At 46.8% G+C, this 26,285-nt stretch overlaps 1 protein-coding gene across 5 annotated transcripts in view; it reads left to right on the top strand.

Annotated features, from left to right (window-relative positions):
* The window catches only part of MICU1 (mitochondrial calcium uptake 1), a 96,561-nt gene that overhangs the window by 16,529 nt on the left and 53,747 nt on the right, over window positions 1–26,285 (top strand). For all 5 annotated transcript variants that reach the window (XM_051618068.1, XM_051618073.1, XM_051618072.1 and 2 more), the window contains 2 exons: window positions 10,501–10,684; window positions 18,808–18,970. In XM_051618068.1, the coding sequence (XP_051474028.1) occupies window positions 10,501–10,684; window positions 18,808–18,970 (347 nt within the window). The remainder of the gene's footprint in view (window positions 1–10,500; window positions 10,685–18,807; window positions 18,971–26,285) is intronic.

The raw sequence follows: 26,285 nt of genomic DNA, 5'->3' as shown, positions 1-26,285 counted from the left end.
AACTGAGCTTAGAAGACTGATGAAGTTTACCCTTTCTAAGCAATAACTTAAACTCTGAGGGTTTCCAGCTGGCAACAGAAGCAATTAAATATCTGGGCAGTGGTATAATGAACTGAATTATTTAATTGAAATAAATCTTGGCACAGTCATTGGCTAATCTAAATGAGGCATCAATATGAGAAATATTGAACCTCACAGTTGGTGGCAAGCATAGTGCTTGGAAAAAATATTCTCTTCCTGATCCTTGTGTCAAATTTCTCTTCTGTATTTCTAGTTGCAAATGCCAGTTTGGAGTGTTATGAAATGACCACAGATATATTCTGTATGAAATCTGACATTTCAGTGCCAAAGCTTGTCACTTAGTCAACCTGGTATTGAATGAAATAAGGGTGTGAGTGGGACTTTGAGGAGCACAGAAGGACCCCTGGAAGCAGAGTCTCACCAGTGCTCTTTCTGATTGACTGGAAGTATTTAGTTAGGCTTCATTTCTTTTCCTTCCACAAGACATCTGTGTTGCTCTGGAGGTTAAACAGCAAGGTCCAGCTGTGTTTGTGTCTAAGGTGGGGCCCAGGCTTAATTTGCAGCATCCCCCTGGCCTTCCTCTGTGCTCTTCTGCCTCTTGCCCTATGCTGTGCATTAGTTGAAGGGATGAAGCTTCAGGTTCCCATCTCCCAGCCCTGGCAGTACCTTCTCATTCTGTTACAAGCCCTTCTTTTTCAGGCTCCACTCCTCACCAGCAAGCTGGGCTGTTTAGGTGCTGGCTGCCACTTTTGCAGATTTCATTCCATCTTTACCATTTCTTCCTCCCTTCCTCCACCCTTTTCTTCTTTGACCATCCTGTGTCTAGTACTCTATGGCTTCACTGGAAGGTCCTTTGTAGGAAAGACCCTTCATCTTCTTTGCTCTTCTGACCTTCACTGCTTTTTGTGTTTGGCTTTGCTCCATCAGCACCTCTGGAATTAATTTGGAAGCCTAGATCAGCCTTTGGGTAACTCAGTTTTAGAACACTTTGCTCTTTTGCATGAGTCTCTTCAGGGCTTCAGAGTCATTTGCTTAGAAGACATTTCTCATGGCTGGAATTAGCTGAAACTAAGACTTTAAAACTCTTTGTTCTAGTAAAACAAAGGAAAGCACATAAATCATAGTCAAGAGGGGAGAAGCCTGTTTTATAGCTGTGGATGTGGCAGGTACTACTTAACCTGATGTAGGAGAGAAAAGGAGAAAAAAATAGAGGTATTATCTATGTCAGCTTATTTTTATTTTGAGAGCTCTGCTGTGTTTTTTTAATTCCTTGTGATAGGTGACAGACTTTAGAGACTGTCCTTGGGCTTTCTCCTAAGGCTTGAAGACACATTGATCTGTGAGTGGTGTCTTGAAAGTGCCCTGTGTCCCTTCAGGTGGCTTTTTGGCTCCATGTTATTTGGCTCCCGTGAGCACCAGGGGGAAGGAAAGAATCTGATGCCAGGGAATGAGCCAAAGTCAAAACTGGAGTCAACTGGGAAAACATCTCGGCTGCCTTGGTGGGGTGAGACTTCAGCTGACCTGCAGAGCTTGGAGCACAAGTGTTGTCCTAAGCCTGCAAAGCCCTGGAGTTGGGTCAGTGCAAGTTCACGGTGTCTTATTTAAATGTTAGCAAATCAGAGCTGGGATTTGTACAGAGAAACCAGGTGGAAATGCAAGAAACTGCTTCCCAGATCATCTTGGTTGACTGTGACTTTCTGGGGACTACTCTTTGACTTCTCCGTCCCTTACCAGGGTAAGTGCTGTTTGAACCTGGGTCTTCACTCTTGCTGGAAATGGCACTTTTTCAACACTTTTCTTATTATTTTTTGAAAATAAGGCTGCCCTCTGGTGGCCAACTTCACGTCTTCTGCCTCTCTATTGCACCCACTAAGTAAAAATACCTGCTCACCTTGCCTGCCCCCCCAGGAGTGTGTTGGCCAACCTCCAGAGTCTCTTCAAGAAGTCACATCATTTGAGAGTGGAGTAGGGGGAATGATTGCCTGGCTCGACAGAGGAAGCACAGATACTGTAAATGTTGCTTAGTTTTGCTTAGTTCCTGATTTGGAAGTCAAGTGCCAATGCAGTTGCTGAGTGTCAATTCCTCTGGGGTCTAGACTTGTGATGGCTGTTGCTTTATTACAGTGTCCAATGTCTACCAACACCCCATGGCCTGGTTGCCTTCTGGGTGGTGCTAAAGTATAGAGTCTTGCATCTGGGGAAGAACAACCCCAGGTACCAGTACAGGTTGGGGGCTGAGCTGCTGGAGAGCAGGGTAGGAGAAAGGGACCTGGGGGTCCTGGTGGACAGGAGGATGACCATGAGCCAGCAGTGTGCCCTTGTGGCCAAGGAGGCCAGTGGCATCCTGGGGTGCATTAGAAAGGGGGTGGAGCCCACCTATCTTTTCTTGTAAGTCAATGAAAGGTTTCACTCTCCTTTGGGTGCACCAAGTGATGATATGTTCCCTGCATTTTAAACAAGTCCATCTGGCCTCTTCCAGCTGTGAGAGTCAGTGGTGAGATGCTTGGAGCACCTTTCCTTTCTTCTTCCCCACTGCCCTGCTCGAGTTCCTATTTGTAGAGGATTACTTTATGGAACTTAAGTCCTCTGGCAACACCAGTTGTCATAGCTCCTGACTTCTCCAGTCCTCAGTGGAAGTGAAGATGGATCAAGTGGTATGATCAGGTAGACAAGCACTGCTTGTTGGGAGGCCATGAAACACTCTGGTGTGCAAACACCTGCTTTGCTCTGGGCTTGTGAGTAGGATCCCCCACGTTTCATTGCCTTGCAGGGTGGAGCCAGCCCAACCAAACCAGATGCTGCAGTGATGAATGGAGCAGCACATCCTCCCTTAACGGCTTGTTGCATTGTTGCAGATGCTCTGGCAAAGGGAGCAGATGCTGACGAGAATTTATGTTCTTTCCCTGCCAAGTAACTGGGTGCTGTGGTTGCTCTCTTCAAAGTTCTTTTCAAGGCTTTGTTATAGATAGAGGCTGGTTAAACTAGGTGGAAAATAGTGTGGTTTGGTTTAATGAACATGTGTTCACCTTTTGTATTAGAGACCTGACTGGTCTGAGAAACTTGCAGAGAAACTGTTTTCAAAGGCTTTGGAGGAAATAAATATTGCCAAGTCACAACTGAGGTCAGTTTTTATTTATTTGATGTGTATAACATCCCATCTGCACACGTGGTGTGTGTAAGGTGCCTGGTAAGTGAACAGTTTGCTTCAGTGCCAATGAAACTGCTTGATTTCTGAAGGTGCAAGGAGGGGCAAATGGTCTGAGAAACTTGCAGAGAAACTGTTTTCAAAGGCTTTGGAGGAAATAAATATTGCCAAGTCACAACTGAGGTCAGTTTTTATTTATTTGATGTGTATAACATCCCATCTGCACACGTGGTGTGTGTAAGGTGCCTGGTAAGTGAACAGTTTGCTTCAGTGCCAATGAAACTGCTTGATTTCTGAAGGTGCAAGGAGGGGCAATTTGAAACCTCTTCCCAGAATTGCTGCTTGCCCTGGCTGAGCTCTGCTTGAGCTGGACTTTACTTCCCCCCTCTTCAGCAGGTGGAGCCCCCTCAATCCTGATTTTTTTAGAAACTTGGGGAGGAAGAGAACCTTTACATCAAGGAAACTGTTAATTTTCTGCACTGTGAACAAGGCTCTGCTCTCCTCTGTCTCAGTCTTTGTTAGTGCCTATGTTCAGCCTTTTCCTGTTTCTTTTTATTAAGTTAGAGCTTTCCAGCTTGTTCCTGTACCAGGAGCACAGGCTGTGAGCAATGTACTCCTTTTTCTGAGCCTGAGAGGAGCAAGCACTCTGAACAACTTAGCCTAGTAAATATTTAATTTGTGGCTTTTGATTGGGTAGGATTTCAGAGAAGAAAGATGCTAAAAAGCTGAAGAGTCTGAACACAGCCTGGAAGGGCTGCATCAGTGCCAAACAGGAGCTTGATTTAATATTTAGGCTTGACTGGAGATTCCTGTACTTGTACATAACAAGGTTTGTGTTTGTCCTTTAGACTGCAATGAGTCACCAGGAGTTATGAGCAACTGATGATCCACTGAAGCACCAGCATTTTAATGCCTGGAGAAAGCTAGTCATGTAAACATGGCTGTGTTTGTTGGGCCTAGGTGTTCAGCATCCCTCTTGGACTGTTTGGATGGGTTTTGTGGTGCTTCTGGTTGTGCTCAAGTTGCTGAGCAAGCAAGGTGGTCATTTCTAGTGCTCCCTGAATCTCTGCTGATAGATGGCAGGGGACCCAAGGACTTTGTCCTCTAGCTCATTAATAAAAGAGGTGGCATTGGGCCAGGAACTTAGCCTTGTCAGGGCTTGGGAGAAGCTCAGCCACTCGTTGATGATCAAGTGCTTGTGTTTTGAAGCACCTTATGAAGCAATTTTTAATCCATTGAATGTTCCGTGTTGATTTTTGTGTTGCTCTGGCTTATTAATCACAATCTAATTTGGTGTCTGGTGGAATAAACACAGCGTGAGAACTTGCATTTGTTAAGTGAACGTTGCTGTGATTATCAGCAACACTGGTAATCTCATCAAGAAATGATACCTATTTAACAGAAGACTTATTTCTTATGTCCCCCATTGACTGTTAGGAGCTTCTTCTTTATCCTCCTTTAATTGGAAAACCTAGATAGTCTTGTCTCCTCCATTCAGCATCAGTTTCTGGCTAAGTAAAAGGTCTGTGATGACACCTGTTGCCCTGTTTTACTCTTTATAAATATGAGCATCAGTCAGTTAGGGCTTAGTGATTATCAACAGCAGTTGGGCAGAGTCTCAGCCAGCTCTGGGTAAAACTAAACCTCAGACTTGTGCAGAAAGCTTTATCAAGACCCCAGCAGGATGCAAACCTGTGGTGTTGCTGTATTGTCTAGACCTTTACTGCCATCCCAGTGGATAGTCCCTGTGCTCTCCCTTGAGAGAGGCAGCATATACAGAATATCAAGTATTGTAAGTGTCCACTTGGAAATATGTGGTTCTGCTGCTTCCAGTATCACAGCAAACAGTAATCTCAATTTATTGCAGACTCCTGGTTGTTTTTGATAACTTGGACAATAAAAAGATCATGTTCTTTTGGCCATTGCCTCCTCCTCTGATGATTCTCTGTCCCTTATCAATTTTCTACAGTATCTGGCTCTCAGCTGACATGGAGTATATTAAAGTTTCTCTTCCCATTTTTTTTTTGCTTCCTTATTTCTACAGGGCTTGCTTTCTTCTGAACTAAAATTGAGTATTGTATTGTATTTTTTAGCAGTTTTGGCATCTTTTTCACCCTAAGGTAGAGTCTTTGAATACCCAATAAGGCAATTTTTAAGCAGCTGGTAGTTGTCAAAGTCAGACTTATTTGTATCTGTTTTTGTGGCTCATAATTTCCAACTGATAAAACCAGGTTCATACAGACCCTACAGGTTCAAGTATCATAAAAAAATAGTAAACAACAACAAAAAAAAGGGTGGGGGAGAAACTACGGTGTTGGAGGGCACCTTAAAAAGCTTGTGGCTCTGGAAACTTGTCTTTGCCTCCCTCATTCTTCCAATTTAGGATTATTTTCTGGAAAAAGCTGTGAGTGCTAGCAGTGAGCTTGCTGTCTTCTGGGGGGAGAAGCAGTGGCTCCTGGATGAAGAAATCAACAGGTTTATAGCTGACAAGGATGTTATGGTGGTGGCAGTAGGAGGCCTCCTGTGTGTGTCGTGAGGGTTGATGGCCCTTGTGAAGCACTTGTTTTCCTTGGCAGGCTATCAGGGAGTCACCCCACATCATCCATGTTAGCTGGGGAGACTGCCCCTGAAACCATCCAGGTTCATCATCTTCAGAGCAAGTGCCCTTCAAGGGGCCTGAAGCAGGGGTCCTCACACTCTGGCCTGTCCATCTGCACCCACGTGCTGGTGCCTAAACCGGGCTGAGGCAGAGGAGGGTGGGAGGGAGTGTGAGAAATCAGCCTGTCTGCTGCCGAGGCAGGGCTGGGTGCCTCCACACGAGTCCTCACAGGCAGCTGTCCCACCTATTTTTAGCCATTTGCTGGTGATGAAGAGAGCAGGGATGGAATAAATCCTCCATGGCAGCTGATTCCAGTGTTCCCCTCTCCTTACCACCAACCACTTCCTGTGGATGTCCATGTGTGTGTGCACAGGCTGCTGCTTTCTCTGGTGTCTCTCTTCCCTTATGGTGTCCTTAAGCAGATGTCCTGCATCTTGTCCTGACTGGACCAAGAGAGCAGTCCTGCAGCAGATATTTGGTATACATTAGTTATCTCACCTTCCTCTTTTCCATCTTTCTGACTTGATGTAGGTCAGTGTTTCCCCACAGTGTGTTCTGGTTCTTAACCATCCCTGCTGCTCTCCGTCGCATCTTCTGCAGTTGGTCCAGCTCTTCCTTGGAGCCCACACTCCTTGTGTGGACATCACTGCTGATGGCTGGAAGGATGTGCTCCTCTCATGGAACACACTGCTGTCTCCTTATGTTCTTGGATCTATTTTAGGCTATGGCTGGAATCCAGAGCTGTCTCCTCAGTCTAACTGTTCCCATTCCTCTCTGGCATCTGTCTTAATTTTGGTGTGTTCGTTGCAGTTCTTGCCACAAATTAATTGTGCTAATTTACATAAGTGTAGAGAACCGTGAAAGATGAGGGAGGAAGCAAAGTAGTAGCAAGTCCTGTGAGTGGGGTGACAGCCTGAAAAACAGGCCTGTGGATCTTCATAATTTCAGGTTAATTTCTTAATAAAGTTACAGCGACCTAATTTAGTCGCCGAATACGGTTGAGCTGAGGTGGATGAGCCAGAGCTCCTCACTGAAAGTTATCCAGTCCTGGAGGCTGCCTGTTTCTATGAACCTTGTCTCCAGTCTTGCTTTTGCATTTCACTCTGAAGGCCTGAAGATCCAAGCAGCTTTTAAACTTCCCTTGGATGTCTCCTCCAGGTGTTTGCAGACAGGGAGAGCAGCAACTCGAGTCAACTGAAGACGACATCTGAGGGGCAGGGTTCCTCTCTCCTGCTCCTGCTTTGGTGGCCATGTCTTTGCTGACTATTGAGTGCCCAACTTGTTAGATCTCCCTCATTTCCTTCTGAGAATAAATAGCATTTGAGAGGTGCTTTTCTGCTGCCTGCAGGATGAGAATATCTGAGCACTGTTATCTCTGGCACAAAGCTTTGTTATTTTAGCACACTCTTCTGCTTCTCTCACTCAAAGAAGAAAAATACTTGCAAGTGGGGGGTTTTGGTTTCTCTAGTTGGAAGTCCTGCTGCTACTGTGCAGACTGGTGCCAATGCCTGGTGTGAGTCCAGGATACTCTGTGGATGTCTGGCCTATGGTTGCATGGGTTTGGCTTGCTCAGAGAAGGATTTGCTGAGTGAGAATTCAGCATTGAGTAGTCCTCCGTGGTAGCTGGGTGGTTTTCTTTGGGGTTGATTAACTTAATCTCATGCTTGGTCGTTGCCTTTCCCCAAGGATTAGAAGAAGAGATGACTAAGCAGGTGGGAAATAGGATCACTGGTGGAAAAAAAAAAAACCTGAAGGTTTGAAGCATGGCAGCTAGGATCTGGGGCAGGCACGCTCTGTGGAGAGGAGCTGACAGCTGCTCTGGGCACAGGGTGAAGGAAGTATTTGTATTTTTGTTTCCCTTCTGTGCAGAAGCTGTAGTCAGCTAGTGGAAAGTCAGCCTCATCAGAGAAGGAGGTGGAGAATCTTCACTTGCTGATGGCAGCCCAGCAGGGTGGATATTTCTGGAGCTCTGAGGTTTCTCCAGCTGAGCTTAGACATCTGCATTGAAAGACTCCTGTATGTGGGGCACAGTGTGGAAGTGGTTGGAAGCCAAGGATTTCAACAGAGGATGGTTGTGTAGGATGCAAAATCCAGAGTAGTAGGTGTGTGTGGAGAGCAGATCCTTCAATGGTTAATTCAGGGAGTAGTCAGGACTGTGGCCTGGAAGTGAGGCATTGCAGGAGCTGTTTAAAACCTTGCTTGAGAAGCAGACTGCCAACTCTCCTTGAATTCTCATAGCTCATTTTGCTCCTGTGCTGGGATGGGGATCTAAGTGCAGAACAGAGTTAATTACCTGGATAAATTAAAGGGGGGGTGGGGGAAGCCAACTGTATTCAAACAGCCTACGTCTGTGTTGCTGCAGCCAGCTGGCTTTGACAGCATGATGGATTGAAGGAATGTGTGGGATTTGCTGAAAATGTTTGATTTTTGAATTTCATCTCCCCCTTCCCTGGTGTGCTAGCTGTCAGTCAAGCATTACAGGTGCAAATCTGCACTGACACAGCCATTCCCTGGCACGGTGCACAGGGAATAGCTTGCTTGTCTAGGTAAGCAATGGAATTTTTTTTCCACTGCTTTGCTGTCTGCAGGACCTTCTCCCAGGAGATTGTCTCAGAGCTCCTGAAGACTGGTGTCCTGCCTGCACAAGGGCTTCCCTTGTCAGTGCTGTGGGTGTAGCCTCAGCTGACAAGTGCTTGTTCTAACCAACTGCCCATCAGCCAAAACCACAGCTGTACCAGTGCTGATGAAACTTTCAGGAAAGGCTTCAGGAGAGACACAAATGTGGGCTTGATGCTTCAAGAGACGTATCAGCTGCCAGGCTCTTCTGGGGGAATAATTCCCCCTATCTGAAGATGCTTGTGGAGGACTCGGGTTTGGATCCTGTCTTATGTTCACTGGAGGTCTTAAAGATGGTGCTTTGCTGTAAGACTTAACAAATTACCCTGGCAAATAAAGGCTCAGGACCTTTTCAGAAAGGAAAGGCTGGCGTGTTAGACTCCATTTTGCAGGAGAAGGCCTGATTGGTGCTGCTCTGCACTAGGCACTTGTGTGTTTTATTAAGTCAAACCCTTGTGATAGAGGTGTGTTCTGTCCCAGAGTGGACTAGAAACCTCTGACCTGCTTTAGCCCAGCCAGGGTGCTGTTGGTTACTGCATTTCCAAGCAGTGCTGGGATCTTGGTGGTCATTCAAGTGCTTTTGGTACTTTGCTGGAGTAGTTGTCACAATATGAACAGAAGTTAATTTGGTTTTGTCCTGATTCCCTCTATTCTGCAGCATGGTTTTTGGGAGCTCAGGATAATCCAGGTTTTGCTCCCCGCCAGTTCTGTGGAAGGATTTGAGTTCTTCAGCCCTTCCCCTCTAGCCTGTGCTGTTAATGAACTGCTGGATGTTGGGAAGGGATTGAAGGGGCACCTACCCTTGTTTCTTCTTCTTAGAAGATGATGCTCTGCTGTGTTTGCTGGGGAAACAGGCACAGACTCTTCTCTGGTCGTTTTACAAAGCATATCTGTGTTTGCCAGGGAGCTGGTAGGATGAAAAAAAGCATAGCCTTGTGCTTAGGGCTGAAATTCTTGGTTGTGTTTGTTTTGCTCCCAAGGCAGCCTTTTTTGAATCAACTCAGGCAGCTGTAAATGACCACCTTCATAGTCACAGAGAGTGCCAAAGTGCCAGCCTTCATCTGAAGGCTGCTGGCTAATGAGTGGCACCCAACTGTGTGTGAGCCCTGTTACCCTGTGATTAGCCCAAAATAAATCACCAGGAATGCCAAGGGAAGGCAGCTTCAGTTACATGTGGGCTAGGATGTTTGCCTGGGCTGTTGAAGTCCTTTAGAGAGAGACATAATTTTGTCAAACCCTTTGATTTGTTGCTTGTGACATGTTAACAAATCCTCAGAGATGGTAATTTCCCTGATGTTAATGTGGTCTGAGCTGTCTGGTGATAAACCACTTTACAACTAAAGCCTAGGGAAGCTGTAGCATTGTTTGCCTGATGGTTTTATCCTGCTTTTTATTTAACCACCCTCTGGCCAGTTGTGATTCTGTGAGTTGCCCACAGCTTAAGTGATTTTGAGCATTGGGTCTGGGCCTACAAAGAGGATTGCTGAGCATCTTTGTGTTTGAACAGCAAGGGAAAAGGGGCTCTGCCCAGAGCTGTATTTCCACCTGGAGGATAAACAACTCCAGGTTTTGTTGTCACAAATTCTGTGGCACTGGAGTTTAGAAGAGTCACTGGTGGAAGAGGGAAATGAAACAGCCTGTCACCTGCTGGGGATGGAAAATAAATCAGTTGAGCTGAAACCAAGAGGCTGTTCTTAGTCCTGCAGTGCTGATGGGTATCAAGAGGCAGAAATGTGTTTTACCATCTTTTTTGGGGGGAGCAGGGGTGGGGTTTAGCACCAGAGGAGGTGTGGTGTGTCCTTTCCTTGCTTTCTTGCATCTGTTTGGGGGGAGGCACCATAATTCACTGCGGGATTTGCTCTGGTGTTCTCAGGGAAGATTTGCTCTGCTGATGAGTGTGGGGCTTGGGGTGGGGGTTGGAGACCTGATGACAGCAGGGAAAAGCAGACAGTATTCCAAGGAGACTGATCACTGCTTTGCTTTGGCTTTGCACTCCTCCTTTGCACTGCTGAACTGGGACAAGTGTTTCATTCAGGGAGAGCCTTGCAGGGCCACCTTTGTAGCCTTAGCACCCCTCTTGATGGTGTCCTAAATGGGTGTTTTCCTTTCCCTCGCACAGGGCCTATGCGGAAGACTCATCCTCTGTAAAACACAACCCGAGGCCAGAGCCAGGTGAGAAGATAAAGCATGAGGAGGAGGAGAGCAGCAGCAATGAGGGGAGGAAGGCTGTTGTCTCGGGAGAAGAGGAGGTTCAGCCAGAAGGGAAGAAGAAGAAGCAACGTTCTGGGTTCCGGGATCGTAAGGTACCGCACATGGGCACGTTCCAGCTGCTGCTGCAAAAGGGAAGGAACTTGCAGAAGGTTGGGTTCAGCTTGTGGTACAGCACATGGATAGGGACTTTGCTCTGTCCTTATCTTGATGTTCTAAGAGACCTTACTGCTTTGGGACCCTACTTTCTTGGTGTGCCACCTGGAGTTTCTTTAGGCTGAAACCTGTTCATTTGGCAAGCCCAGTACCTCTGATCTTCTGGAGACCTCTTTTCCCATTCATCTCCAGTTGGGTGGCTGAGAGATCAAGGCTCCTGCCTTGATGGCTGTTAGGGTGGTGTGTGCCAAGTAGGGAACTGGTGCTTGAAAACCATCTAAGGGCATCCAGCATGTCTTTCTGTATCACATTTGCCTGTGAACATACAGAGTGTATGCAGGAAGAAGAGGGTGAGTGGGGAAGGGACAGCCCTAGGAAGGGCATACTTGAATTTTTCCTGTAATAATTCCATATAAATGTAGTTGCTGAAACCCAGCCTCACTCCCTGTTTGTGGTGAGTTGTGTCTCTCCCTTGATGCACATGCCTGTTTAATTTTCGTATCAGACACATGTTCAAGAGGAGAAAGGTTGAGTAATGAACTACATGGTCAGCTTGTGACCTGCCTCCCCTGCTGGGCAATCCTCAGAGCTTTGGGCTCCTCAGAACTGTCTGACAACTAGTCGGCCACTATCTGTAACCCCTGATAGTACAAGATGTACAGTTTGGTCTGATGGAGTGCCCTGTAACTGCGAGTTGGCAGCCAGCAGTATTTTATGTTTTAAACCTGTCTGGGTGTTGGTTTTACTGCCCTGGGTTTGATTTAGTATCTTTGTGGTGCCAAGGAGCAGAACGGGAGTGGTCGCTCCTCACAGTTCCTTCCTGGATGATTTGCTTCTGATAATGATTTTTGGAGTCTGCATCTCATTAGCTGTTGAGCTGTGGATGGTCGTGTGTGGTGGCAGAACAGCTTTTCATGAAATATGAAGAGCTGTTTTGTTTGAAGTCGCTGAATCACCTTCTGGTCTTGGTTACAGCAGATGACACAACTTGACATTTCAAGTGCCTGGTGGTATCTGGGGCTCCCAACCCTCCCGGTTGTGATGTGCTGGTGGCAGCTCAATGAAGCCCTGTTTTAAGGTGCTACTCTGAGCATTCAGAATTGTCCAGGAATGTGGGTTCTTGGCTTCTGCTCATTTTCTTGGCAGCTGGGTGTTGGGTGCCCTGACAGTTGGAGCAAAACTTGCCAGAACCACTCAAGGAAGGTGGGTTCTTTTTTTTCCCCGTGTCAGCAGATGGAGGCAGGTTGCAATGAAAGGATCCACCTTCAGCCACACTTTTTTTTTTTTTTTTAAAAAGAACAAAACACATTTGTTGATGCAGCAAATGGAATGATTGATTTTTGTCTGCTGTGCCTGGTTGCCTCTGGCTGGGGAAGCCAGAGAATGTTTGTTTGCAAGTGAGGACTTTGATTCCAGTAGTTGGGAGACGTGACTAAGTTGACTGACTCTTTCCTTCCCATACTAGGCAGGGAGGGATGTGACCACATTTTCTAAACAAGATGTGAGCCAGGAAGGCATGGAGGGTGCCCAGGAGGCCTGGTGGGAAGGGCATGCAGCCTGGATCCCTTCTCATTCCATAGTGTTCCTCTCTCCTTCCAGTGCTTGACTCCAGAGCAGCAGTTACAGCAGGGAGAGCACTGTTTCAAACAGACCTCACCATTTTGGTGTCAACGAAGCCCTTTCCAGCCTGAAGACAAAATGTCCCTTCTGTGACCTGGATGCCAGTGTTGTTTGTGCTCCATTTTCTGCAGGGTGTAGCTGGTGGTGTCCCGGGTGCCAGGTTCATGTTTGTGTTAGGGAGGCTCCACTGTGGGCTTGGTGTTTGATCAGCAGTTGCCCTAGTGAGTCATCTCAGGAGGCATCTTGGAGAGTTTCCAGCTCGGATGGCAGAGGAAGGTGTGCCCTGGTTCCTGACTCAAAACCAGGGCTTCTCCCAGGATGTGCTGCTCCCCATATAACTCAGGGAATTCCTCACTTTTCTGTATGTTTGTTTTAAAAAGTAAAAAATTAAAACACCCCACAGCAAAAAAAAACCAAAACAAACAAAAAACCTTTCCAGTTCTTCCCATGATTAATGGAAAATCATGTGGGGCTTTCCTTAATTGAAAGTGTTTCACACTTGTTGGTTATCCCAGTGTTGCTTTTAATGAAGTTGATGATCAGTATTGGAATAATGAATTGGGCATGACATTGCTATTTTGGGTGGTGATTCAGTGAAGAGGAAGTTAAAATGTAAATCACTTGGCATCTGCTGGGGCTGGGATCTTGTGTGGCTGCTTCCAGGGCACGTGTTGCCTGTGCCATGTGGAGGCCCTGACTGCATCAGGGAGGGAGGAGGAAGATGGGAAGCTTTTCTAATTTGATGGCTAATGAGTGGTAATCCACAGTTGTGGGTGTTCATTCATTTGCTAAAAGAGTTTGTCTGAAGCATGAGGGCTTTTTAATCACAATCTGCTTGCAGTGTTTGCTGGGCCCTGCAGGTGTGCTGCCTTAGGAGTGTTGGTTGTTGCTGAGGCTTCATTGTAGTGCTCATTTCTTTTTGGAAAGCCAAAGAAAATCAGTCCTAATTAATTGACCCTGCTGAGGTGTGTGTGGTGGAGCTGGGCTGCCAGAGTTCCTGTTCTGCTGTAGGGTCAGGGAGGCCCCAGTGATGCTCTGGAAGTGAATTGAGATGCAAATTTAGAGCTTTATACTCATGTCTGCACAGGATTTGATTCTGTTTTGCCTTCTTAACCTGGGGCTTGACTTAAACATTGTCTCACCAGCAGCTTCACTTTTGTAGAGCAATAGGGATTACTTCCTCATCTTTCCCCTCCAACACCTACTCTATTAATAAGTGCCAAGAAGGGACTCATCCCTTCTGGACCCATAATACCTTTTAGGAGACCCCTGTTTCCATGAAGCTGTAGTTTTGGGGGCAGGGTGTGAGTTTTTTTGGCTGGTGGCCACTGCCTCCAGGACTGGTGTGTCCTGGGAGAAGGCAGCTGCCTGCAGACACACTTGGCCAGGAAAATGTATTGGAATATTCCATAGGTGAGAGGCTGTGGGAGGAGAGGCTTGTCTGGGCTGGTTTGATGTGCAGGTTGTGGAGAAGTGGCAGAAAAGCCACCACTGGGGGTGTGTATACCCCAAGACATCCACAGCTGCTTTTTATATCTGCAGTTGTGTAGGGAGACCAGAGCACCTGTTACTGCCCCCTTTATGTTGAGCACCCAGTCTGGAGTCAGTTGTTCCTGTTTCCATGGTCTCAGCTGTTCCCTCCTTGCTCTGTCTTCATGTCCAAGCCAGTCTTGGAAGTTCAGAGGTGGCTGGGTTGTAGCATACTAGTTGTTGCCAGCTGATTAGATCATTTTAGCAAAAATGAGGTAATTGTGAGTTCAGCTGCAGGCAAAAGGGAAGAAGTGTTGCTGCATTTCTCATGGGGAGGTTTGAGGAAGTGTGGGGGGTTTTTTTTGGTGGTGATAAAAACAGCCTGTGAGATACCAGCCAAGCTTTCTTAGATTCGACATGTTTAGGTCTGGACTGTGAGTTACTGAAGAGTGTTGTTCCTCATCGTTTTTCAGGAATCTGTTTCATCTGCAAATGGTGGGTTTTGAGGACATTGTGGTTCATGGCTGGAACTGCAAAGGTTGCAGATAATTGAAAGCAGCAGTAGGTGCTGGGGGAGCTCTGAGGAGCTGAACATGACCACGTTTCCTCCCGGATCTGAAGCTCACGTTGCTTAACAGGGAACACTCAGCGGGCTTAGGGGGGCTGTGTTGAGCTTCCAGGGAGATGGTAGGTCAGCTCAGCTCTTCATCCACCCGTGGCAAACTGAGAGGGTGATGCTCCTGAAGAATCCTTGATTTCCTTTGTGATACTGCTCCGAGATCTCATGCACAAGGAGACCTTGCTGCACCCCTGAGGTCCTGTCTTTGCGAGAGCATTTTGTTGGAGGAGGGGAAGCCCCAAACCACTTCTGTACTTCTCTTGAAACCACAGACTGCAAGGGGACCACCTCTGGGTTTGCAGAGCTGTGCAGGGTGGTTGTGCTGCACACTGAGACATGAGATCTTTCTAGCCTGTGTGGTGATGAGGCTTTTGTGAGCCCCACCATGTTGCTTTGGGAGTCCAATGTGACTTTTGAGCAGCAGACCGACCCTCCCTGCTCCAAAGCTGCATCCTCATGAGTGTCTGGCAGACATCTGAGGAAGCTTTTCATGTTGCAGTGTGTATGGATAGGAGATGGGATGGCAAATGATCCAGGAAAGGGCCACATACTAAATGGTTGCTTTGCTTCTGTGTCAAGTGATGGTTGGGATGTGTCCAGCAGGTCGAGGGAGGTTCTCCTTCCCCTCTGCCCTAGTGAGATCCTACCTGGAGTGTTGTGTCCAGTTCTGGGCTCCCCAGTTCAGGAGGGACAGTGATTTACTGGAGAGAGGCCAGTGGAGGCTGTGAGGATGATGAAGGGGCTGGAACACCTGCCTGATGAGGAAAGGCTGAGAGACCTGGGGCTGTTCAGTCTGGAGAGGAGAAGACTGAGGGGGGATCTAATGAATGTCTATAAATAGATGAGGGTTGGGTATAAGAAGGCAGGGACAAGCTCCTGTCACTTGTGCCCTGGGACAGGACGAGGGGCAATGGATTCAAACTCCAGCCCAGGAAGTTCCACCTCAAGATGAGGAAGAGCTTCTCTACTGGGAGGGTGACAGAGCCCAGGGACAGGCTGCCCAGAGGGGCTGTGGAGTCTCCTTCTCTGGAGACTTTCCAGACCTGTCTGGAGGCCTTTCTGAGTGACCTGCCCTAGATTCTGTGGTGGTCTTGCTCTGGTCGGGGAGTTGGACTCGATGATCTTGGGAGGTCTCTTCCAACCCCTGACGTTCTGTGATTCTGTGGTGGGCTTGAAGGTGCAGCACGGATTTGAATGGGGTGCTGGAAAGCTGCTGTGCCCCAATTCATACCAAAATGCAAACTGCTTAAGATCAGCAAAGCAGGGGCCTTGAGGATCATCCTCAGCTTGGGATAAGAAAAAGTTGGCAGTGAACTGTCTGGACTGATAAGGAGGTGTCTCAGTAATGATGTTAGGTGAGGAACAATGACAGTGCCCATGTTCTAAAAATGAGAAGAATGGGCCTGACAGCAACAGGCCTGTCAGTAGCATCTTAGTAACATCTTAAAACAGAGAGAGGAAAGAAGTTGAATGGGATGCAACATGGTTTTGCTGGCAGAATTGTCAAGACTAACGTCTCTGGTACAGCAGTGGGGTGGTTGAGTGAAAGAGGTGCAGCTTTCCTGGCTGGGCTGAAGGAAAGTGTTTAGTGCCTTGCAAGAAATTATCCCACCATCTCTGGAAAATCAGGAGCACTGTCAAGTCCCAGGCAGACAAGTGTTTTGGCTGTAAACCAGGCTGTGTGGAAAGGGTGTCACGGATGGAGGGAGCTGGTGTTCGTTGTCTTGCTGGAAGGGAAAAGTACTGAACTGTGGGGTTTGGCTGATCAGGTTGGGTGGGGTGTTACTTCTCATGAGATGAGGTTGTGCTGCAGGAAGGAGTGAGATCTGGGCCTGCAGTTGCAAGGCAGAGGGTCACCTTGGTGTGACAAGGTACTGCCTGCCAGTTGGGAGGTGCAGACAAAGGCCCAGGCAGCTCTGCAGCTGCAAGGAGCTGGGCAACTGTGTCTTGTCATTCCCTTTGCTTCAGCTGACAGGCAGTGGCTTGTAACTTGGGAGTAAAAGAGCTGCTTTTAATCCAGTGGCCTTATCTTTGGAGGATCTTGTGGACTGAAGCAAGGAAAACAGGCTGAAGTTTGATGCTAGGTGCAAAGACTAGTGAGAAAAGGGAGCAGTGGCACGATGCTTCTTACACTCAGGTGGCCAGAGGAACGAGGGAGCTGGTTGTATTGGCTGATGGAAGGACATTCCTGAGCTCCTGAGGGGCTCAGCTGTGGAAGAGCTCTGGTGATGTGAAGAGAAACATGGAGAATGCTTTAGATCATGTCAAAGTTGTATCAGTAGGGCCTTGAGGCCACAGCTGGAGTGTGGGGTCCAGTTTTGGGCACCTCAATTCCAGAGAGATCTCAAGGTGCTGGAGTGAGGACAGAGGAGACAACGAAGCTGGTGAAGGTCTGGAGAGTAAATCTGATGAAGATCCCTTGAAGGAGCTGGGAATGTTTAGTTTGAGGAAGAGGAGGCTGAGGGGAGACCTCATCAGTCTCCACAACCACCTGAAAGGTCATTGTAGAGAGGTTGGTGCTGGTCTCTTCTCACAGGTGATCAGTGACAGAACAAGAGGGAAGGGCTTCCAGCTGCACCAGGGCAGGTTTAGACTGGACATGAGGAACAATTATGTCACAGAAAGAGTGGCCAGACCCTGGAACAGGCTGCCCAGGGAGGTGGTGGAGTCACCATCCCTGGATGTGTTGAAGGGTCATTTGGATGTGGTGTTGGTGGATCTGCTTTAGGGGAGAACTTTGTAGAGCAGGGATGATGGTTGGACTTGGGGATCCCAAGGGGCTTTCCCAACCTGAATGGTTCTGTGATTCTGCCACATGTTGCTTCTTGCCTGGATGCATTTGCCAAAGAGCTGAGCTGGAACAAGTGTAGAGGAGAGAGGCTCTGCTTTCCCAGCTCCTTCACTCAAGCCTGGGTTGGGAGAATTGAGAACCTTTGGTCCTAGAAATATGAAAAATTGGGGTGTGTTCTTTCTGATGAACATTAGGGTGGAGAGGTTGTTTGAGTGAAAGGACAAGGCTGAGACAGGACCAAAGCCATAAATGATCTACAGATGCCTTGGCAGTACCTTTGAACTTCCCTGTTCTCTTCCAACACATTGTTGGTTTGTTTGTTTGGGTATTTTTTTTTTTACTACTTGTGTGGCTTTTGGCCAGAAGTGCTGAAGGTTTCAAGTACATTATGGACTGTTAAATGAGGTGTGTAACATGGGAATAAAAAGCTGAGCTAAGCAGCAAAGTTTTCTGTTCTGATCCACAATGAAGTGCAGGTCTTTGTGCCTTTTTCCTCTCTGTTTTTGTTGTTGTTTATGAAAGTTTTCTGTTCTTGTGGATTAATTCTAGCTGTGTGTTGGGGAAACCAGCTCTAGGTAGCAAATAATAGCTGCTGGCAGAGTGAGCAAGTGTCAGATTGGTGGGGAGAAGAGGTCTGAGTCAAGACAGTTTCTGCAGAAAATGGTCTTTTGCCAGTGTGATAGAAGAGGAAAAAATGAGGTTGAGTGACTAAGCAACCAGCTGTGGTTCTGAGTAGTTTTTTCCAAGACTTGGCTTGAAAGTAAAGGTCTCTCCCAGCTCTCCAAGACTTTTACTTCATGTATTAATCATAAATCAGTCCCTTCAACACTGTGGTTAAAAAGTGGAGCTGCTTTAGATGCACAGGTGTGATACCAGTGCCTTTTTATGTTCATCTTGAAAAGTGCCTTCAGGGGGTTTGTTAATTTGTATTTTCTCTGCCATCACAGAGAGTCCAAGTCTTGACTATTGATTTGTTCATAATTCTGGGTCATCAGGGGTTGATGCTTCTAATTTTCCTGGTGGTTCAAAGGCTGGATTTAGGAGGGATTATGACCCTTTTCAGCGTTATTTCTTTCAAGTATTGTGTTGCTGCCCACAACTTGGTTGTCCTGTGGCAAATCACACAATCCCCACAAGGCTGGAAAAGACTTTTAAGATCATCAAGTCCAGCCCATGACCTGACACCACCACATCAGCCAGACCATGGCACCAAGTGCCACATCCAGCCTTTCCTGGAGCACCTCCAGGGATGGTGCCTCCACCACTTTCCTGGGGAAGTCCATTCCAATGTCTGATCACCCTTTCCATGAGGAAGTGCTTCCTAATATCCAACCTAAACCTCCCCTGGAGCAGCTTCAGGCCAGGCCCTCTTGTCTTGTTGCTGGTTGCCTGGAGAAAGACCCCAGCCCCTACTTGACTAAACATCCCTTCAAGTGGTTGAAGAGAGTGAGAAGGTCCCCAACTCACAACCCCTGGTCCTCCTTGAGAGGCCAGAGGTGCTAATGAAGGTGTTGGGGGGAGGAACCGTGCACAATCTAATGCTGGTTGAATTTTGTTTCCAGGTGATGGAATATGAGAACAGGATCAGAGCTTACTCCACCCCAGACAAAATCTTCAGATACTTTGCCACCTTGAAAGTCATCAACGAGCACGGCGAGTCGGAGGTTTTTATGACACCACAGGATTTTGTGAGATCAATAACACCTAATGAAAAACAACCAGAACGTAAGTGGTTTGTGTGTGTAGTAGTAATAATAATTGGAGGAACTGATGCAGCAGAGGGGAATAAACTCTTCACTCTCTGCTTGTCTGATCTCCACATTTCCCATCCTACTTATGTTGTTGGGTGTTGTTCTCGTTGCCATTGAGAGGCTGGGAAGTGTCTCCTGGAGCTCTGTGTTCCTTCCCCATGCTCCAAAGCCAGAATTAGGCTAATTCTGTGTTCCCTGAAGTGCTACTGCAGCACAGTCCATCTCATTGGTACAAGCCCTTAAAGAGTCATCTCATCTGCTCTTTGCATACGTACTAGTGACAGGTCACCTTCAACTGGAACATCTTCTGAACTGGTCACAAACCTTCAAAATGAGGTTGCTTTGGGAAGGGAAACCTTTGAAATAAAGGGGTCCAGGCAGCTGGACCTGAGCTGTGATGCCACTGGCCTTGGGGGTTCATCTCTGCTGGCTTCAGATTCCCTATGGATTGCAGGGAATTGCTGCAATTGCTGTGGAGGCTTGGCAGGCAACAGGTAGGAGAGCAGACACTTTGTTATTCTAGTCTAAAAAGCTGTGTCCTTAGCATTTGATAAGAGGTTGGGCTTTTTTGGGGGGTGACAGGAGGATTTTGCCTTCTGTTTTGGAGGAGATTTATGGGTTGGGTGACAAGTGGGAAATCAGATTTCTTAGTCTCCCACATTGTATCTCAAAGAATGAAACAGGCTTTTGTCAAATTAAAACTCCTCTTCTCCAGGCATTAATACAGAACCTCAGCCCCTTGGTAACTTTTTGAGAGTGGGGTTTATGTACAAACTGTGAAACTGTTTTGCTATCTTAGATGACAGCTGCTAAATAAATACCACTTAGACTTGTGTGTCAAAACCAACAATATGAGGCCTGTGAAGGAGGGAAGAAAAAATAACCCTGGCACGAGTGTTAAAAACATGTTGGTGATTTGATACTGAGGTTTTTTCATCAAGCCCTGAAAATGGCCCTAGTTTTCATATGAATACATGGTTTCATCTTCAGTGGAGAAGTCTGAGCAATAAACAAGATCATGTCCATAGATGCTGAATTTTTGTGTTACTATCTTATCTGTCTCAAGCTCCTTGAATTTGAAAAGCAGTAGCACATGGCTGAGTGCAAGTCTTCCCAGGCAAGTCTGTTCTGTGTTTTTTTTTTTCTGTCAGCCAGCTTAAAAATAGAAAACATCCTATTTTATTTCAAGACATCTGATTCTCTTTTACTCCTTCCATAAAATGTGTGTGCTTGGTGCCTTTTTAGGGGGTGCACAGAAAATAGGTGGAAGAGTGCTCAGAAAACACCTGCTTTGGAGACAAGCAGAGGTGACTAATGGGAAAGAATTTGTCAGTCTTAACCACTTTCTGCTGTAACAATTCTTCTCCTGGCTGGGTGAGCTGCTTAAATGGCCCCATGAAGTCTGTCACTGCCTTTAAGTGCCTGCAGATGCTGCCAGGCAGTGACACAAAGCAGCCTGGAAGGGGAGGAAATTGCCTTAGTGATACTTAAAGATGCTCTTGGAAAGTGGAATGAGATGGAAATTTGAGCTTTGGCTGCCCATCAGCAAGCAAAGCAGGAGTATGGGCATCTTATATCTTGTTGGTTTGAAAATCTGTCCTGAGGAGCATTGCCATCATGGAATTCTAGAGGGAGCTGCTGCTCAGGTGGTTGTTCCTTACCAGGGCTGTAGGTTGTGTAAATGGCTTTTTAATACCTAACGAGCAGTAGAAGAGTGAGACACTTAATGCTGCAGTACAGTCAAACCAGCCATAACCTTGTTCCCAAGCACTTTAAAAACTGGTGGTAAAAAGAAAAAAAAAGAAAAAGACAGGTATGATTTGGAAACAAGAACTTCAAGGCAAAGACTTCCACCTGCTGGCTGGATTGTTTCCACACTTGGCATCCGTTTGGTGCTTTTGACTCATGGGACAATCTAGATCATGGATGAGGAGGGAAATGCTGAGGCTGCTTTCTCCCTTAGTCACAACTTGGGTGTGGTGTGCCCTCTGCCTGGGCTGGAGCAGCCTGTCATCCCAGGACACTCCTTGGGGTAGTGATGTAGCCTGGAGGGTTCCTTGGACATCTCCTGGTTGGTTCCTGTAGTCTTACTGGGTAGGTTAGTGCTGGAGCTGAATGACAGATCTTGCTGGATGGCAGAACTTTCTGCCCCACTCATCCCAAGGTTTTCCCTTGAGTGATGTTTGTTGAGTGGTTTGTGTGGCAAAGCAGTTGCCTTCAGGTCCTGCCAATTAATCTTGTCCTACATAAGCAGCTGGAGATGTGAGGAGGGCAGAGGGTGCTCTGTGTGCTTGAGCTGCCAGTAGTAATTTCAGAGAGTAATTTCTTCTTGTGCCTGCTCTTTTATGGAGAGAAAATCCTGAGGAACGTAAGTGATATGCAGCAGTGAGGTATCTGAGTCCACACTGTATTTACTTTTAAACTGCTAATCTACTGCAAGGTATCATATGCCCCATTCATTTTTATGAACTGCATAGGGGGAACTTTGATTTATGGTCAATAAAGCAGCAACTTAATTCCAGACTGTGTTTTGCTAGCTGGGGCAAAAGGAATGCCAATTCATTAACTCCTGCAGATTGCTTTCTCTACTTCAGTAAATCTTTCTGCCTTAGCTTTCCCAAGCAGGCAAGTGGTGCTCCCAGTGTGACATACTCCTGCTGAGCTTGGAACTGGCTGTTGGAATAAGCCCCAGGATGGCTTTCAACTTGGAAGCTGCTTGACCAAATCCCATCTCTGTGTGCTCCCTGGGAAGTCCAAGCACCAACGGAAGGGTGGGCAGTCCTACTGGGTTGTTTTCCACCCACCTCCTCTTGTACCAAAGAGGTATCCTGGCTCCAAGGTTGGGTGAGCTGGGATGGTCACTTGCTACCTGGCATTTGCTTGGTACCCCAGCCCAAAAACAGCTAAAAATATTTCTGGTGGGAAGGGTTTGCAAAAGGGTTTGCAAAGAAACCCATTTTACGTGTTGCAGCTCTTGGGGCTCTTGCTGAAGAAGGTGTGTGAAGCTTGACAGGAGCCACAACTATCACTGATACTTGCAGGTTGTTGCTGGCAAGTCCTCTGTGGTCTTAGGTAGCTCTTGGCCTGCTTGAACATTTCCAAGTGTTTGGACCAGCTTGGTGGTGGTCTGTCCAGTTCTCCTCTGTTTTCTAGCTTCTGAGTTCCCTCCATTGCCCCAGGTTTCTATGGGACTGTCCTGCATTGGTCATTTTCCTGGGAAAACAGTATTTTGGGGGATCCTGGACTGAGAAGGAGCTGTGACATACTCAACCAGTACCAGTTTTTTTTAGTCTTTGAAATAATTTCTTCGTATCGTAAAGAATTTCTTTACCCAAAGAGTGGTTGGACAGTGGAACAGGCTGCCCAGGGAGGTGGTGGAGTCACCATCTCTGGAAGAGTTTAAAAGAAATGTAGATACAGTGCTTAGCAACATGATTTAAGCCCTGAATGGGTAAATCAGGTTGTGGTAGGGGGATTTAGGTTATGGTTGGGCTTGATGATCTTCAAGGTCCCTTCCAACCAGGATGATTCTATGATCTCAACCCAGAATGCTCTAACTGAGACAGGTTGTACCCAAACCAGTCTTGCTCTTCTATTGCATTGTTAACCTCCCTGCTTAACCCCAACTCCTGCTGCACAAAAGACACCTTTCAAGATCCACCATGCTCTGCAGCAGCTTGAGTATCTGAACTCTTGGAAGTGCCCTAGAAGGTTTTTGGACTCTTTTTGTCTGCAGGAAACCACAGACATGCTGTGCACAAGATGATGTTGGAGGAGAGGAGCTGTGAAGGACAGAGCTGATGTCTGGTGATTTGATCAGAATGTATAGCTTGGTTCTCCCTTCTGACATGGTTTGTTGTTCGTGCCTGGGCTTCACGAGCAGCTGAGCACAAGCTGGCTTCTGGATTGTTGCAGTGCTTCAGTGACCTTTTGATTTTGAGTTCAGTTGGTAAAACACAGCTGTGATCTTCTGTAGAACCAGCAGTTGTGAGCAGTGGCAAGTGCTCACCCAAGCAGGTGGGGAGAGGGAGGACTCCTTAGGCTTGTCCAGATCCCTAAACTTGTGTCAAGTGTTCAACTGGGATATTTACGACCCAGAAGGCAAGTAGAGGTGCTGAAGTTTGCTTCTCAAGTGTTGATGGGGACTTATTTCTGTGCTCTCCCTCAAATACATCTCGTGGAAAGGTCTTCAGGGTAAGGGTGTGAGTAAGAAAGGGAGGTAACTTGGTAGTTCTCTTCCAGACCCAGGAGGTTGAATAGGTATGGGGTTTTTTTTCTGTGAAAATGTCATTCCAAAGCAAGGATCATCTTTGAACCTGTCATGCCTGATACAAGACCCCTTCCTGGGGTAGCCAAGGAGAAGCAATAGAGAAGTGCATTGATGTGCATGCCTGTGAGGTGGTCAACAGAAGAAATGAATAATTAGGACTTCCAGGAGGGATGAAGGGATGGTGTGGCTGATCCATGGAGTTATGGATGCACATCTCACAGGGAGACTGACTTGCCTGTTGGAGGAGGGGGAGAGAGAAGAGAGCCAGGTAGTTCCTTGTACAAAATAGTTCTGGACTTGACCACAGTGCTCAGAGTGTTGCCCCTGAGAAATGTCCAACAGCTCACTGTGCAGAGTGAGTTGTAAATTCAGGGGGAAACACTCCTGCAGGAAATCAGAAGCTGAGTTACAGCTCTGGAGGGGAAAACTTGGCCCAGCATTTTCTCCTCCCATAACATAGGGTGTTGCATGCATGATTAGCAGGCTCCTCTTCTGTCTGGGTAATTAGCCCTTTGGCTCATCCTCTTGCAGGAACAAAAGTCCCTGTTAGATTTCAAGTGAGGGGAAAGGAAAGGCAGATGATGAGTAAATGTAACTCAAATAAGATGAAAACTTTGACAAGGATGTCAAGGCCAAAGGGAGCTGAAAATGTTGTTCCATCACAGTGGAAAACTGCTGGCATCCCAGAGGAAATCATGATGGTTTCTAATTGAACTCAACTGTGCTCTTGGCATAAGCAAATGGTTCTTCTGGAGGCTCATTTGTTAAATATATATATATTTTTAAACTAAATCTATAATCTGCTGCCCATGGCTTTTTCTTTTAAGGGATAACATGAAGAGCTTAGTAGTTGTGGAGATATTTATTGACTGTGGTAATCAGCTAGCTTTGAATCTGTGGCATGTATGTTGTTGTTCATCAATACAAATGTAATTTGACTTTAGATTTGATTAGAGCTGAATGAGAGGAACAGCAGGTTATTCTGTGGGGTTTTTTTTCCCTTGATATAAGTAATTCCTTTTCCATTAAAGCATGCTTCCCAGCCCCAAATCAAATAAATAAACACAGAATATTGTTCTCCTGTTAAACACCTTCTTTTCCCCTCTGGCAGGCAGTGAGTGTAAGTAATTTGGATTTATTTAGATAGATTTTAATTTTTAGAGTTCAGTGAAAGTACCATCCCATAAATAAGAGTGGGGCCCTTAATTCTTAATACTGAGGAGTGAGGGGCTTCAGGCTGATCTGAAATAACACCTAGAGTGATGCCACTTGCTCAGCTACCCCTTGGCAGTGCTGTTGTTTCTTTTGGTCCTGTGATTGTACTGGAAGTGGTGGCAGAACGTGTAGCAGTTCTCTGTAGTGGGTGACAAGGGAACTGGAAGTGGCAAGCCTCTTTGGAAGTGGTTGCAGGTCCTTGTTGGTGCTGCTGAAGGTGAGCAGCTGGTGCAGAACCCTGGGCAGGGTGAGCACAAGGGGCTTGGATAATCCAGGTGTGTAGGGAAAGATGAGGTGTTGTACCATGTTGGTGTAAACAACCAGGTGTGTTGTGGGGCAGGTGGTGGTGAAAGCTGTGGGGGTATGTGAGCAGAAGTAAGCACTGAAGCCCAGGGGCTCTGGGTGATCACTCTGCCATCTGGAGCAGCTGTGGTGCACCTCATGCTGCCCTTCAGTCCTGGGGAGGCTTGGCCAGGTATCCTCCTGAAACCATTCCTGGGTTTCATTGCTGCCTCTTGAGGAGGACATGCTTTCATCTCTTCTAGGAAGACTGGGATTTCTGGCCTTGTTTTTCAGTGGAAAAGCTCTTTTTGCTGTAGAAAAGGCCTATTAGCTGTGTTCCTGCAGGTCAGCAGCAATAGCCCAGCCAGGGGGCATTTGTTTTCTGAGTGAATCACAGTCCTGCACCAGCTGGAACTTAGCAGGCTGCCTTTTTAATCACAGAGATGCAATAACTCACATTCCTTCCTTTCCTTCTTCAGAAGTGCAGTGTTTCCATTAGCCCCCTGGCCTACCCAAACTCTCAATTCCTGTTGTCAAGTCTTGGAGGAAAAACCTTCTGGGTTCTTTTAATGTAAATAAAGAAGAACACAGGCATCAGGCAGCATCTGGTTTCTTGGTTTCCTTTTGCAAGTTCCAAGGGTAAAGACTTGGGAAAAAACACGTAGCTAAGTCCATCAAAAAAAAATAAACTGTATTGGAAGAAGAAAAATGTATTGAGTAAAAACTGTGTGTCTTGAACATATAAATGCCCTTTGCCAGGTTTTCAGTTGGCTTGTTCTGTTGGAAGGGCAACTTTATAGAGGACTTAAGTGTGCAGGTTGGTTAATGCAGCAGAGCAGGGGGGATACTGTGGGTGGTGGGACGAAGGGTGGGCATGAGACTGGTGTGAAGCAAGATGCTGGTGCTTGCAGGAAGTGACCTTGTTGTCTGGGATGTGCTGCTGCAGGGACGTGAAGAAAGGCACAAGTGACACCTTTTGCAGTTCATTTTCATGTCAATGTGTCTCCCTGGTCTCCCAGACTTGTGTAAAGCAAGGTCATGGCTTTGCTTCTTGTCGGATACAGTTGTGTCACAGGAGGCTGACGTGGTGGTGGTAACTGCAGCTCTGTGACTGCTGTGGTGGTGTAAGCACTTCCTCCAGTAGATGATGAAATGCTTGGAGCTCTGAAGCTTGAGGGCAGACCTGGCAGCTTCTACACCTGGCACAAGGGTTTGGATACAGGAAAAGCTGTGTGTAAGTCAAGGTCTGTTCACTCTGTCCCTCACAGGAATAGTCTCAGGTTGCCCAGATGCTGCTTTTTCTTTTCCATGCCCTTTCATTTTGTGCCACAGCAATCGAGGAAACACATGGAAACAAACATCTCCATGCTCAGGTGAATGGGGCTGGACCAAACCCCAGCCTGGAGGCAAACTGCCCTCTGCTCAAAACTCCTGATTTCTCACCACTGTCTTTTCCTTTGCTGACTCGTCATCATTGTAACTCATTGCTGTTAACTCTCGTGGTACTTTTTAGTACCCTCCA

This window comes from Apus apus, chromosome 4 (genome assembly GCF_020740795.1).
Source record: "Apus apus isolate bApuApu2 chromosome 4, bApuApu2.pri.cur, whole genome shotgun sequence".
Classification (NCBI taxonomy): Eukaryota; Metazoa; Chordata; class Aves; order Apodiformes; family Apodidae; genus Apus; species Apus apus.
This window is presented reverse-complemented; position numbering and strand designations above follow the sequence as displayed.